Raw genomic sequence first — 15,532 nt, forward strand, 5'->3', positions numbered from 1 at the left:
TGTGGTGGAAATCACTGCATTGACTCAAAGTCACTTCCAATAATATTCTAAGACTTGGTCTGAGATATAAACAGCAGATTGATTATCTGTCTAAAAAAACAATTCCTGCTGAGTGATACAAAGTCAGGGAAGTATCACAACATATCATTTAACAGAATACAATTTGCTTTGTGCAGCTATCCTTATTTATAGGAAATAACTCCTGTCTTGTGTGCAGTCTCAGATCTTAAACGGTACCAAGCCTAGCATTCATTTAAGTACTTTAGAGGGCTGACAGACTCATTCAGCAATTATTTTCTTGTAACGTGTTGCTGGTCAGCTTCAAATCAGAAAAACCACATGCATCATATCTGTGCAAGAACATGTGATCACATGAAAACAGTGTTGTGAGTCTAGAGTCCAAGATTCTAACTCGTGACTCAACTTGGATTCAACTCTGAAGACTCAGACTTGAACTCAGACATGAGCATTGGGGAGAGCAACTCTGACATTTATTTGATGTGTAATGCTCAGATACTTAATTTAGTTTCCAGTGAGGGCTGACACGTGTTCACCTGTATGCACATTCACTTGGTGTCTTGTTCAGCAACAGTTTCTGCCAGGAACAGCAAATGCAGCACGCAGTACTACTAGAAGCTTTGGCGCTACAAAACCCTGTAACTTGAAAATGAGCTCTAGAACGAACCATCAAAAACAGCACAGTGTGTTCCTCTAACTTTAACATGTTTGGAGTCTGAGCTGATGTTTCTGGCTCAGCAGGTTATAAGTGATAACCTGTGACTGATGTGTGGAAGAAAGTTTGCATATGTTCCTATGGTACAGTACAGTCTCATTCCTAAATAACCAAAGCGTCTGAAACATGTGCTCCTGTGTGTGTAATTATCTTTCAGTGTGTGAGAGAATCTTCTCCTCTGTTTGGGACCAGCTTTAAAAGCTCCTTCACAACTAAATACCTCTATTTAAAAAAAAAAAAAGCATTCGTTTTCACACAATCCTTTTTATTGACCAAGGCACACACTATAAAAAGATCTTGATTTCATCCTCAAGTCAAACAAAAATATTTATAAAATATGTCCTTATAGCTTCTGTATAATAAATGCAGTTACATTTGTATTGACTTTAACTCAACTGATGATTTTACATTCAATAAGACTCACTAGAAAAAATAAAAAACAATTAGATACAATAGAATTTTTTTTTTATTAAAAATAAAAAGGAAATGAAAATACTGTGTTGTTTTTTGACTGATATGAACAAATATTAAAAGTCACTGTGACTGCATTAAGGATCATCTTCTTTGATTTTTGTATATACCTTAAAAATGATCAAATGTAAATTTCACTCTTTGTGTTGCCTTGTAAGTGCAATACTCAAATGCATCTCTAGAGGACGCACAGTCCTTGGGAAGAGCCTACAGCCCTTGAGAGACAACAACTGCAGAATTGCTGCTGAACAATGAACACAAGTACATTAAAAACATCACACTGCAGGCCATCCTGTTACTAAGAGAGCTCACAGCTCCCCTCACATTTCTCCGCATGGATTCATCAAACTCTTTGATTTGGATAGTAACCAAAAATCAGTGACAGTAATGCTTGGAGAATTGAATGTTTGACAAGTTTTAGATACAGCTTCTACAAATGTCCATTGCAGCTGAAGATGTGGTGTTATAATATTTCCAGAAATGCCAATACATGTTTGCTTTTATTCCCACCATGTCATTATTGAGAAGATGAACCATTGGCAGCAATTCTAGTCTCATTTGGACGGATCAGTTTGGCTGCAGCTGTCCCCTAAGTCTTTGCCCTTCTGGGGAGAGCGGCGAAGATTCCTTATTCACTGGCATCCACCAACAATGATGGCTCCACTCTTTTGATGCACCCTGAGTTGGCCAAGCAGCATGCTTGTACAATCCTCTGAGTTCTTCTGAGTTTAAAAGAGATCGGCCAAATGCTCCAGGCAAGGAAGGTAGAGGCTTGAGTGGCAGAGGAAAAGTTTTACCAGCAGCTGGAGCAGCAGCAGTGTGTGTGTGTGTGTGTGTGTGTGTGTGTGTGTGTGTGTGTGTGTGTGTGTGTGTGTGTGTGTGTGTGTGTGTGTGTGCGTGTGCGTGTGTGTGCAGCATTAGTGTAGTTGCAATCAGTTGTTCCGTTTACATGGACAGCCTTGTTTTGTGAACGGGCCTTGATTGATGACTGAGTGGTGGAAAAGAATGATTCAATCAGCAGACTGTCAGCTGATTACGGCTGGGGTGTGGGACTTCCCAGAAGATGCTAATACAGGACTTCCAGGCGAGACTACATACCGTACATGTTGGCATTGCTTACAGTCCTACCGCTTCAGAAGTAAGGACAGAGTTGGTAAGGGGAAACAACTTCTAAAACCAGATTATCTGCACTTGCATGCTAATATCAGTCTACAAATGAAAGCCAACGTCCGCTAAAGCAGACGATACTGATTGGACTTTGAAGGAAAACCAGAGCACTGACTAAAATCTGTCCCATGCAGATCTGTTAATAGAGGTGATGCATGAATAAACATGAAGTTATATTTCATTCGTCAATCTGTATCAGATAAGCTGAGGCTGGTTTGAATTTTGAGTCAAGTATTTGTCCAAACCCAAAGGCAGGGTAGAGGGGCTCTGTGAATGTGGAGTGGAAGGTGTGGAGGTGGATGGGTTTGACTGATGAGACTGTTGGTTGGAGACAGTAGAAGGACACAGCACCAGCAGGCCAGTCCAGATACACTGCTACTCTGTTTGACTGAGGGGTCAGGTGTGTATCTATGTCTGTTGATGTGTTGTTGTGCCAGGCCGTGTAACCTTGAGGGGTGCAGATCAGACTCCAGGACTTATCGTTCCACCCAATGCAGCAGTCATTACCATCTCCCCTTCTGTTGATTCCACTGTAAGTTACTCCGATATTTACCCTTCCATCCCACTGAACCTCCCAGTACCCAAGTCCAGTTAGACCTTCATCACACAGTAGCTGTTTCCAGGTGTCAAATCTCTCTGGCTGATCAAAATACAGCTGCTTCTCTTTCACCAACATCGCTCCTTTGAGGTCTTCGGACAGCAAGAGGTTTTTATTTGCTGTGAATGGGTCCAGTGAGAGCTCACAGAAATCTTAAGAAGGAAACAAGAGACAATGAAAGTTTGATATCTGATTCACACACTTAACGTTTTCTATTTTACATTTTTGGTGAATATATATTGAACTAAATGTAATCAGTGATTTTAGGCATGATGAAGTATAGTATGTCAGCTTTAATCAATCAATGAGTCAAGTTTTTTTAGTGCCAAATCATAACAAAAGTAATCTCAGAACAATTTACACAAAGAGCAGGTGTATAATGTAATCTTTGTTTAATCATTTACATAAACATATCATTAAAACAAGTGGTTGGCAAAAATGTCAATGAAAAACTTCCTTGTAAGAGGCAGATTGTTGGGGCAAACCAGACTTAGTGGTTTACAGCCAACTGCCAAAACTGTATCCAGCTGGCTACACAGCTACATCCATTTAAAGCAACAACAAAGGAATAGCCATATGATTGGACATGATACAAGACCAGACAAGACAAAAGGAAAGGAGACATTACGAGATGAGACAACAACAAAAAAAACAAGATGAGATAAGACAAGACTAGATGAGACGATACAAGACAATGAAAGAGAAGAAATGAAATACTATCCATCTCACCATTCTCATCTCTCTCTCTCTCTCTCTCTCTCTCTCTCTCTCTCTCTCTCTCTCCCTCCCTCCCTCCCTCCCTCCCCTCCCTCTCTCTCTCTCCTCTCTCTCTCTCTCTCTCTCTCTCTCTCTCTCTCTCTCTGTCTCGCTCTCTCTCTCTCTCTCTCTCTCTCTCTCTCTCTCTCTCTCTCTCTCTCTCTCTCTCTCTCTCTCTTCATCTCCCATCTCCCTCTATCCCTCTTCCCAACCCCAACTTGGTCTCAGCAGAAGGCTGTCTAACATGAGTCTGGTTCTGCTTGTGGTTTCTGCCTGTTAAAGAAAGTTTGTCCTTGCCACTGTAACTTGCTAAATGCTGCAAAGTGCTCTGCTCATGGTGAATTAAGATGAGCTCAGACTGTTTCCTGTCTGTAAGATGGGATTGGATCTTTTCCCGTCTTGATGTTGGGTCTTTGTTAATGATTTAACATAGAGTACGGTCTAGACCTGCACTGTTTGTAAAGGGTCTTGGCATGAAATTTGTTGACAAGAGAAGGTGATAAACGAGACAAGACGAGAAGGGACGGGATGGGGATATTAGGCCATACAAGACAAGACGAGACAAGATGAGACAGGACAACCAGTGGCGGTTCTAGACCAATTTTACTGGGGGGGGGCAGACTTTGGCTAAGGGTGTTGTCAGAGAGACACATTCAACCCTGACAAAAGAGACTGTGAAGCGTGAGGACCAGCTGAGAACAAACTGGCAAAACATCAGTGCATCCCTATATACTATACTATACTATACTATAGGACACATATACTACTGTGTACTAGATCAAAATGCAGACTGACAGCAGCTGTTTGGCTGTTTACACTCAACACGAGTGTAGTGTGCAGTACTGATAATGATTGTCTATTTTAAGCTGCAGGACTTCCGTGTGGGTTGTCAATGATCTAGTTCTGAGGGCAGGTGATGAGCATGTTGACTTTACCTTCTGGCGGTGTAGTGATAAGGGACTGAAACCAAATGCCACACGCATGTGTTCCGCCTGTCACATAGGCGCGATACCAAAGCTTTTTTTATTGTATAATATTTGTTTGGTGTGGAGGGGGGGCCACAGGGGGGTCCAGGTTCAGTTTTACAGGGGCACCGGCCCCTGTTGGCCCCTCCCAAAACCACCACAGAGGACAACGCAGGATGAGACTAGACAAAGCCAGATGAGACAAGAACAGATAGGACGAGAAAGACAGGGCAATATATGACAAGATAAGGCAAGATGAGAGGAGACGAGACAAGTCTTACAATAAGAGACAAGACGAGGCAATTCCAGACAAGACACGTTGAGAGGAGTCAAGAGAGGAGGGGACAAGGTGAGACAAAACAATACGAGACAAGACGAGACAAGATGAGACATAACAAGATAGACAGGACAATGCAGGATGTCTATTTTAGGACTGATGACATAAGAAAGTTCAACTTACACCTTCGTGGTGATGGTTTCAGTCGACCCTTTCCACAATGATCCATCCTGTGGGAGAGGTACCGAGCATTGTAAAGAAGGTGAAGAGCAATGAGCAAAGACTGTAACATCAACTTTATACAAAAACATGATGTATTAATGTAGAATGAAAGAAGTACACTACTTGAGAGTTTCCAATTTCCACTTTTTGTTGTTCATTCCAACAGAGATCAGCATCACTCCTAAATCTCCTGGATGGTTGAAGCTCAGGTCCAGCTCTTTAAGGTGAGAGGGGTTTATGTTCAGAGCTGCAGCCAGAGAAGCACAGCCTGTCTCTGTGACCAGACAGCCGGACAGCCTGTAAACACAAAGATTCCTGCATGTCATGAGTAATGCGGGGAAAGTTATGGCTTTGCCTTCTCTGTCTTCTTTTAACATCTCTCTACAAACTCTTCTCTCTCCTCTCTTCCCTCATTAAACTGTGGGAGCAGGGGGAGCCTACAGCCTGACCTGGCTGAGCTCTAGCCTAAACAAGATTCTCACCCTGGCTCAGCCTTTCCCGTCACATCTCTCTACATACTCTTTTCTCTGTTTTTTCTTTCTATTTTCTTGTGTACTTTGGTGTGAGGGTGAGGTGGAAAGTGAGAACTAGCATGGAGGGCAGTGGTTCCAGGATTTAAGAGCTAACGGTTCAGCATCCAGAGGTGCCATGGGCCTAACTAATGTTATTTTGATGATTTACCATCACCATGCAATGGGAAGCAGTCCTGGCACCCTTAGAAAAAATGCAATTCCATGTCATGCTGCAAACTGATTCCATGGTTGCTTTAAAATGTTCACATAACTACCATAATACATACTGAGAACAGTTACAGAAGGTTATAAAGCTTTGTAATCTTAATCTGTATAACACATACTGACCCTAGAATCTCCAGTTGACAGTGAGGACTCTTAAGTCCATTTGAGAGTAACTCTACTCCTGTATCACGCAGGTCGTTGTTACTCAGGTCCAACTGTCTCAGAGAAGAGTTGATGGAGAAAACTGAGCCCAAAGCTACGCAGCTCTGATTTGAGAGGTTACAGCCACTCAGCCTGAAGAAGAAAGAGAGAATGTTAGAGGCTGAACTGAGTCTTGTTCTCTGCAGTTATTTTATTCATACATCTGTGCATCTGCATACATACACAGAGGTTTTGGATGCTTTGACCACTGGTAGCAGCCTCAGGAGTCCCTCCTCTGAGGCAGAGAATTTCCTCAGATCAAACTGATCTAGACCTTTTTGTGACGTGAGGATGATGAAGCCGAGTGCCGAGCACTGAGAAGGAGAAAGGTTTTTTCGAGCGACACTCCCTGATCTCAGGTACTGTTGCATCTCCTCGACTAGAGAATGATCATTCAGCTCATTCAGGCAGTGGAGCAGATTGATGCTCCTCTCTGGAGAAGCAGTTTCCTGAATCTTCTTCTTGATGTGCAGTGCAACCATGTCTTTAGCCTGTGGTGAACCTCTTGTCTTTTTCAGCAGGCCTCTCAGCTGCATCTGATTTGTCTCCAGTGAGAGTCCTAAGAGGAAGCGAACAAACAAGTCCAGGTGACCATTTGGACTCTCTACAGACTTGTCCACTGCCCTCTTGAGATGTTGGAAGTAAGATTTGTGTAGCAATGGCACAGGATGTACTGATGGGAGCTGTTTTGCTCTTAGTGGATCGACACCATGATTGGTGAATGTCAGGATGACAAAGAGCGCTGCCAGAAACTCTTGAATGCTCAAATGGACAAAGCAAAACATCCTGGCCTGGTTCAGCCCATGGCCTTCTTTGAGGATCTCCATGAACAGACCCGAGTAGACCGAGGCAACTTTGATATCTATTCCACACTCTTGTAGGTCAGCTTCATAGAAGATCAGGTTTCCTTTTTCCAGCTGCTCGAAAGCCAGTTTCCCCAGAGAGAGGATGGTCTTCTTCATGTCCGTGTCCCAGACTGAATCTGCTGCTGCATTGCTGTAGTACTTGACACTTCCCTGTTTGGTCTGAACCACTAGGTAGTGGATGTACACCTCAGTCAGGGTATTTGGCAAGTGTTCACTCTCCCTGATTTTTAAAAGATCCTCAAGAACTGCAGCAGTGATCCAGCAGAAGACTGGGATGTAGCACATCATGTGGAGGTTCCTTGATGTCTTGATGTGAGAGATGATTCTGCTGGCCTGATCTGGGTCTCTGAATTTCTTCCTGAAGTACTCTTCCTTTTGAGGGTCACTGAATCCTCTCACCTCTGTCACCATGTCAATGCATTCAGGGGGGATCTGATTGGCTGCTGCAGGTCGCGTTGTTATCCAGATGTGGGCAGAGGGAAGCAGTTTACCTCTGATGAGATTTGTCAGCAGCACTTCAACTGAGGTTGGCTCTGTAACATCAGTCAGGATCTCATTTTTGTGGAAGTCCAACGGCAGTTGACACTCATCTAGACCATCCAAGACAAACACAACATTGAACTCATTTAGTCTGCAGATTCCCGCTTCTTTGGTTTCAACAAAGACGTGGTGAAGAAGTTCCACCAAGCTGAACTTCCTCTTTTGCAGCAAATTGAGCTCTCTGAAGGTAAATGGAAAGATGAACTGTATGTTTTTGTTGGCTTTGTCTTCAGCCCAGTCCAGGATGTACTTCTGTGTTAGGACTGTTTTCCCGATGCCAGCCATTCCCTTTGTGAGTAGAGTTCTGATTGATTCAGCTCTGTGAGGTAAAGGTCCAAATAAGTCCTCACATCTGATTGTTGTTTCTGAACTCGCTGCTCTTTGTGAAACTGCTTCTATCTGTCTGACCTCATGTTGATCATTGACCTCTCTGCTCTCTCCCTCTGTGATGTACAGCTCTGTGTAGATGTGGTTCAGCAATGTTGGATTTCCTGCTTTTGCAATTCCCTCAAACAAATACTTAAAGTTCCTCTTCAGTTTAGACTTAAGATTACGTTGGCAAATCATAGCGAGAGTTTCTGAGGAAACAAAAAAAATCATCAGTCAGTGGGTGTTGATGTAAAAGGTTGAAATCAGAAGACCTTTTAAGGAATAAATCTCCCAGAGACCAAGACCAGTTGTTCAAAATCCGATGGAAAGATTTATCTTATAGAATCAAATCCTGAAATCTGACTTTTCAAAAGAAAAACAAAGGATAACAAAGATGTACAGTATAAAATAAGATAATCCAATATTTGCTTCAATCCAGATAAACCTCCTGTTATTGTTCTTCAGAACATTAGCGTAGATTTGGTAGAATTCTTTCAAAAACATGAGGATTATCCTGATCTTAGTAACAGGCTGGATTCAGATTGTAGTAAAGGAAAAAAATGTGATAAAACTTTTGATTTGGTCAAAGAAAACAACATTTTTACAGTGATGTTGATATTTTATACAACCCCAATGCATGATGTGCCAAATGTTTTCAATGAGTGACTATTTGGGAAAGGCCAGGCTAATTAAGCACCAGGGGTCTCATTTATAAAAGAGTGCGTAGAATCCCTACTAAAAGAGTACGTACTCCGAAATGGCGTGCGCCAAAAAGAATTCTGATTTATAAAACCGTTCGCACGCAAACTTTACGCAATGTTCCGTATATAAATCACAAACCACCTGGAGATATGCGCACGTAGTTCAAGCCTCGTATTCCGCCCTTTTCACGCCCACATTCAACCATATACGGTCAATGCAAAGCACGTTATGAATGAAGATGCATACAAATGAGCCGGAAGATCAGAGGTTCTCATTGTGAATCACTGCAACAACTGAGAGGAAGACGGAGAGAATAAAGTTTCTGACACACAAACCGTGGTCCTCGTGAATGAAGCTGAGGTCAGAGAGCACGCATTGTTTGTTTCTTACAGCAGGAGGGACACAAAAGAAATACAAATAAAAATAAAAATGTCGAGTGACTCCACGTCGCTGCACCGTGTATCCGTCAGCAGTGCCAGAGCATCAATCATTCATCATCACGCACGGGTCTCACTGCAGTGTTTCATGTTTACAGGACACACACTTTTATTTCACATTACAGAGAGCTCACGTCCTTCAGATATCTACTCTCTGATATTATCTGACAGAAGTTTGATCCGTGAATATGAGTTTTAATGCGTTGGTTTCATCCCGTGCAGCTTGGCCTGCACTTTGACTGATTATGATATGTAAGATAATAACTGTGAGAACCGGCCATGGCTTTACTCCACACTTTTCTCATTAACACAGTAAACACATGCAGGTGATGAAGATGTGATCAGTGTGTGAGGCAGCCGTCACTGTGTCTCTGCGCTCCGCGTGCGTCGTACAGCGGTCTTTATTTAAAGTATAACTACACTCAGTGACTCTGCACAGCGTTAGAAACATTGAAAACATGACTGTCACTTTGCTCGGCGGCTTATTTACGTCTTCTGATGTTACTTTGGTTTTACCTCCTGACGAACACGTTAGGATACGGCCCGTGTGTTTCCTCTACCCTTGGAGAAACTGGAGAAATGTGAGGGTGAGACAAAGCTGATTAAATATTTGATGAACTTTAAGTCATGCTTTTATCTTTTAATGACAGCTTATTGGAAACAATTCACCACAGACACACATTCAAATAGAATATGTAGATTTTAGTGATGATGGTGACACGGGTCTGTTAATGTTGTTATCCAATTAATGAAATGTGTAAAAGGCATCAAAATATAATCTGACTTCAGTTCCCCCTCTCACCAACTGCGTCGCCAATTTCCCCCTGCCTCTAAAATGTACGTACGCCTGGGTCAGAGTGTGCTTACCTGTAGTCACATTTTCACGTCAAGTTTGTTTTTATAAATCACAAACTTAGTGTGAAAACTTGCGTAAGCCAATTTCAGGCCTCGTTTTGTGCGTAAGCAACCTTTATAAATGAGACCCCTGGACTCTCCTACTAAGGAGCCAGGCTGTTGTAATACATGCAGAATGCAGTTCGGCATTGTCCTCCTGAAATATGAAAGGTCTTTCATGAAAAGGGCATTGTCTTGAAGGCAGCACTTATGGCCACTTATGCATCCCCACACCATCTCAGATGCTGGCTTTTGAATTGTGCACTGATAAAAAGTGATCCTGGTTAGCACATTGATTGTTCTGAGTTGAACAACAGCACCCTTGTTACACCATTGACAACAACATCAACATCACATTTAAAAAATATCTATTTTTACCCTTGTAATTTTTTTGTCTGTATCTGGATTTCATACATATCCAGAAGTGGATAGTAATTATATGTATTATTGTTAGTATCTTACTGCTTTTTAGAGAGTCAGCCAGTTTCTCCTGCTTTATCCTCCTCATGAAATTCAGAGTGATCTTCATGAGTGCTTCTCTGTTGCTGCTTTCCTGCTCCTCTTCTTCACCAGCAATGATGTCATCATCTTCTCTCAGCTTCTCTAAATTTTCTGGATCCAGAACTCTCCTGAACTTTTTCAGCTCGGTCCTCAAAAAGGCCACCATGTTCTCTTCAAGAAGCTAGGTGAGTAAAGCGTTTTGTTTTAAATGTTGGGACAATTACGGGAACAGAGCATGATATCTGTCTGCGTCTGCTGAAAGTCAACCTATGTATTAACTGATCAGTGATGACTTCTTAATTAGGTACTAAATGTGCCAGATTTTTTCTATAAACAAATTTGATTTTTTTTTAAATAGATTATGTTGATGTTTACTGTGTGTAAAATCTAATGAACAAACTTGATTAATGTACAAGGGGCACAGGGCCCTGTTACTTCACATTTAATACATGTTCCTGGGTGAAGCAAAACAAAACATTGTTTTTCATCGGCTGTTGGACAATACACGTGACATTGGCAGGAGAAACCAAAACAGGCTCATAAGTGTCACATGGTATGTAAACCAACAAGTCTGCCTGTGTTTACAGTAATAAGAATCCATTACCAAAAGGTATGATCAAACTGTTTTATAATGTGTGAGGATTTCCGAAAGAGCTGGCATGAGGAAGGCTTTGTGTTCATCTAAGACTCAGTTATTGACTTTATGAACTAGTTCAATGCATTAAAGCCACATATTACAGCAATCATTCCAACTATTCCCAATATAAAAACCAACATCAGAACACACAACATCAATGTTAGCGCCATATGAGGTGATAAATTATTCATACTGTGAAAATGGAGTCCAGGTTGTCCAGATGATTCAGGGCGGGACGAACTCTTGTAACCTCAGACCTCTTCCTGAAGGGTCCGGACAAACTGACTCTATGAGATAATTCACATTTCATACATGAATGCACACATAAAAACAAACTCTGTCAAAATCATGCTTTAACTAGCTGAATATTTCACCTGTGTATATAATTATAAGAATCACAAGTAAACAACTGTTCAGAGAAAAACACTCAAATCAGATATTAAAGTTTTTTTGTTCCTTTTGTGCTCCTCTACTCTGCTAAGTACAGACACTGCAGGAGCCTTCATTTGTTAACGCAGCTGTCAATCATGATGTCACATCCGCTCTTTTCAAAATCATATTACTAATTCAAACTAAACTTCTAAGAAAAATGAGCACTTGGACATAAATCAGCATGATAAGAACTAACTAGCATGACTGAAACCATGTTTGAAAAAAGTTAATTTGATGTGTGTTTTAATTTAATACTTCAACCATCATTTTGATATACAGTCCATGGTGTTGATCCATATCGCTTCCCTAATTCGCCTGTGCAAACAGTTAATGTTCCAGCAAATATATGAATAAGCAAACACACAGATGTTCTGCTGTTTCATGGATTCCAAGTCCTGAGGGGAGGAAAGTTTGTACAGCATTTTCAAAATCCAAATCACAGAGTTTTGTCCAGAGAACATGCACCGGCCACATCTGCATGTCATTATTGTGATAGATCAATCAATTTTTATCATCTTTGCACAGCCTTTGCTTGTGCTCACAACTAACCGGTTTAAGTGAGGTATCTCTGTCTATCATACAGGCCTTTGTACTGGTGGGAAATGCATGAAGGCTGCACAGAATGTTGAATATCAGGTACCTACCAGGAACCAAAGTGAAAAACAAAGCTCTTTCCTGGACGGACGTCCTGGAGTCACATGTCATACAAGATTAAATTAAAAGTCTTGGATTTAAAATGTTTGGGAAGTTACTTTGTATAACTATTGTCTTGAAAATGTGCTTGATGTATGCAAAGTAAAAACACTGCAACTAATAAATAGTAATATTTAGATTAGATTGTTTAGTTTATTAGAAAACCTCTCACAAATACCCAGAGCCCCAACCACAAACAGTACAAATCTCAAATTATATACACAATTACAACACACAGATGATGTTTCAATGTTTCAGTTTTTTGGCATCACTGAAACTGGAATAAAACCCTATAAATACATATGTCAGTCAAGATTTGAATGGAGCCACTTTGCATTATCATGACTTCACCCTGAATACTGTGAGTATATTTTGCTGCTTATACCTTAAGAAACAGAATGCATGTCTTTTGCTCCGACATGTGTTGTTTCTTCTTTTGAGTGTTGACCATCAGCATTATTTATGAGCATAATTATATGCAACCATTCATTGGTCCAATTAGTAATTAACAAAATAATGAGGATATTTAAACTGGTTCTGGCAGTTAAATTACAGCCGAACAGATTTCTACAAGAACATAACTGTTTAACTTTTAATCTTACCTTGGTGGAACAGTTTCTGCTTCACCTTCAGATTTAGACCACTCACTCCTCATGGACACACAGCTGAGTCCAGGTGGGTCTGCTCTCTCCTGGATCACCTGGCTTGAACACAAAATGAACATTAAACATTTAAATTGTACTTCCAGACCCTACAGACTTGTTCTAAGATGAAATAATGGTTTGTGCAAGTAGAGGACGATCAAAAAATAAACAAAATCAAGATAAACAATGACAAACCTCAAATATATCAGTAGTGCATTTCTTGAATAGGCTACTACACGCTATACAATCCAGTCAACACTACATATCGCTCATTTATAAACAGAATTCTTTATTCTTACGGACTTCCTTTATAGGGTTTAAATGCTGCCATTGAACTCAGTTTTAAAAAAGGTTTACTTTTGCACCATATTCACATCAAGTACTAATTCAAGCCAAATATCACACCACCTGATACAGTTTTTAGATGTGTTCAATTCTGCATAAAAGTCATGTTTGATGCCAAGCAGGAAGTATATCTTTGATTATGAAACTAACATAAAACTTTTAAACTCATGTTAAAGATTCTTACTTTTTTTGTCCAACCTTGAAAAAAATGGGCTCATCCTTAGACCAGTCACTCCTCAGGGACACACAGGTTGGTCCAGGTGAGTCCAGGCCCTCCGGAGTGCCAGGGCTACAACACAAAAATAAACGGAAGTAATACAAAATTCAAGGGGTCAAAAGCCATGCAATACAAACACAAAATCAACACAATAGTTATAGAGTAAGTCCAAACTAGTCAAAAATCTTGAAAAAAAAATCTAAATAATTTGACAGAAATGTAGTGTATTCTTCAATATTTTTGTGATTATCTACACTAAGAGATGATCATTAATGAAATGCTGCACTTTTACAGTAGATATAGCAGTAAATTATGTTTTTGACAGAGCCACATTAAGGTTAAATGCCTTTCATGTGGAAAAACATAACAAAACAAATGAACCCTTTTATTTAGCATAAAGTTGGATTGTAGCAACTTTCGATTTCTAAAGCAGATTTCTAAAGAAAAATATGAGAACAAATATTAAACCCATTAAAACAAAGATGAAAAGTGTGGAAACGACACAAGTTTGCCTTTTTTTTTTTTTTACCTTTTTTCATCACAACAGTGTTAATTTCTGGAAATAAAACACAAAAAGGTGAATACAATTATGAATCCCTCTGTTAGATTCTTACATTTGCTTGTCAGAATGTCCATCCTTGAAATGGTCACTTTTCATGGACACACAGGTGAATCCAGGTAAATCTGGCCTCTTCTGCCACACTGAGCTTCAACAAAAAGAACACGGTATAGTGGTTCACTTTATTATTGAGCTCTCAGATAGTCAGCAGTCATAGGCGGTCATAGAAGTGTAAATTGTAGCCTACCTATGAGCTTTGGTTGGGCTGTTAGGTTTGCTGAGGTTAGGGGGGGAGACCCTATCCTCTGTCTCCTCAGACCCGTTCATAATGAACTGAACACCTGGACACAAACACACTGCAGAGATTTGTTTTAAGGGTATTTCACCTCAGAAGTTGTAACAGAGTCATCAATGCAGTTAAAAGGATCAGCAAACAATAAAATTGTAGATATAGGTGAGGTTTCTTACCTGAAAAACTCAGATCCAGATCATGTTCAATAAACACTACAAGAGACAACTCTCCTCAGTCTACATGTGAACTGTTGTCAGACTGCACCTGTATCTAATACATCGTTTGTTTCAGTCTTAAACAAGTTAAACAGGTGACAAGATGAATGAGTGAGGTGTCATCCTCACAGATCACATGGTGCAGCTTGTTCCAATGAGCATACAGGTATTTACAAAGATAAATTCATACAAACTAAAAGCGAAATCAGATGAAAAATTTTGATGTCTGCCGTACTTAGGATTGCCAAGTTTCTCACTTCTGAATAAGGGACAGGTGCACAGTGCCATGATGGTGTGAGCATGTTGTGTGAATTCAGCGTATATTCTGATTCTGATTTAACTGGAAATGCAGAAAGTGTGTATATTCCCTTTAATCCTTACTGTATCATTATGTAACCTCGTATGAATAAACCTCAAAGAAACCACAATTTGGCTCTTTACATTAAAACACAGGCAAAATAAAAATGAAAAGCAAAAGAGGAGTATGACTAAATAAATTTGCTTTTTCCATGGATACTTTTTGCATGCTCTTGACTGACTCATGCAGTCGCGTGTCCTTTTGCACAGCGAGAGAGAAGTCATTACATGACATGTCACAGTTTACAGATATTTGAAGTTCATTTTTGATCAGTTCTGTGCTGCAGCTGTTTCTTGAGTCTGACCATTTAATGACCATCAGAGAGAAAATCCTCTCCACATTTTTTTGCAGGACTTACAACCTATGCATTTATCTTTAGCAGACTAGACTACTGTAACGGGGTCTTTACAGGACTCCCTAAAAAGTCCATCAGACGGCTGCAGCTCATACAGAATGCTGCTGCTCGAGTCCTAACAAGGACCAAAAAAGTAGACCACATTACTCCAGTTCTTAGATCTCTACACTGGCTTCCTGTCTGTCAGAGAATAGACTTTAAAATCCTGCTGATGGTTTATAAAGCACTGAATGGTTTAGGCCCAAAATACATTGCTGATCTGCTACTACTTTATGAACCACCTCGACCTCTGAGGTCATCAGGTACTGGTCTGCTTTCAGTTCCTAGAGTCAGAACGAAACATGGTGAA

At 40.5% G+C, this 15,532-nt stretch overlaps 1 protein-coding gene and 1 long non-coding RNA gene across 2 annotated transcripts; one reads left to right on the forward strand and one right to left on the reverse strand.

Moving 5' to 3' along the window:
• Window positions 1-1,236: 1,236 nt before the first annotated feature.
• On the reverse strand, window positions 1,237-14,814 carry LOC117810423 (NLR family CARD domain-containing protein 3-like). Its single transcript, XM_034680259.1, has 12 exons — window positions 14,432-14,814; window positions 14,211-14,319; window positions 14,019-14,111; window positions 13,372-13,476; window positions 12,801-12,902; window positions 11,267-11,360; window positions 10,398-10,617; window positions 6,311-8,111; window positions 6,050-6,220; window positions 5,313-5,486; window positions 5,151-5,197; window positions 1,237-3,121 (listed from the first exon to the last, which is right to left on the reverse strand). Exons 2-12 carry the CDS (start codon window positions 14,288-14,290, stop codon window positions 2,550-2,552), a joined length of 3,459 nt encoding a protein of 1,152 aa, XP_034536150.1. The 5' UTR covers window positions 14,291-14,319; window positions 14,432-14,814; the 3' UTR covers window positions 1,237-2,549.
• Window positions 9,387-12,242, forward strand: LOC117810424. The gene is made up of 3 exons (XR_004630779.1): window positions 9,387-9,628; window positions 10,453-10,621; window positions 12,089-12,242. It is a non-coding gene; the product is annotated as an uncharacterized LOC117810424 (long non-coding RNA).
• Window positions 14,815-15,532: the final 718 nt, after the last annotated feature.

The sequence above is a fragment of the Notolabrus celidotus genome, chromosome 3 (assembly GCF_009762535.1).
Source record: "Notolabrus celidotus isolate fNotCel1 chromosome 3, fNotCel1.pri, whole genome shotgun sequence".
In the NCBI taxonomy this organism is placed as follows: domain Eukaryota; kingdom Metazoa; phylum Chordata; class Actinopteri; order Labriformes; family Labridae; genus Notolabrus; species Notolabrus celidotus.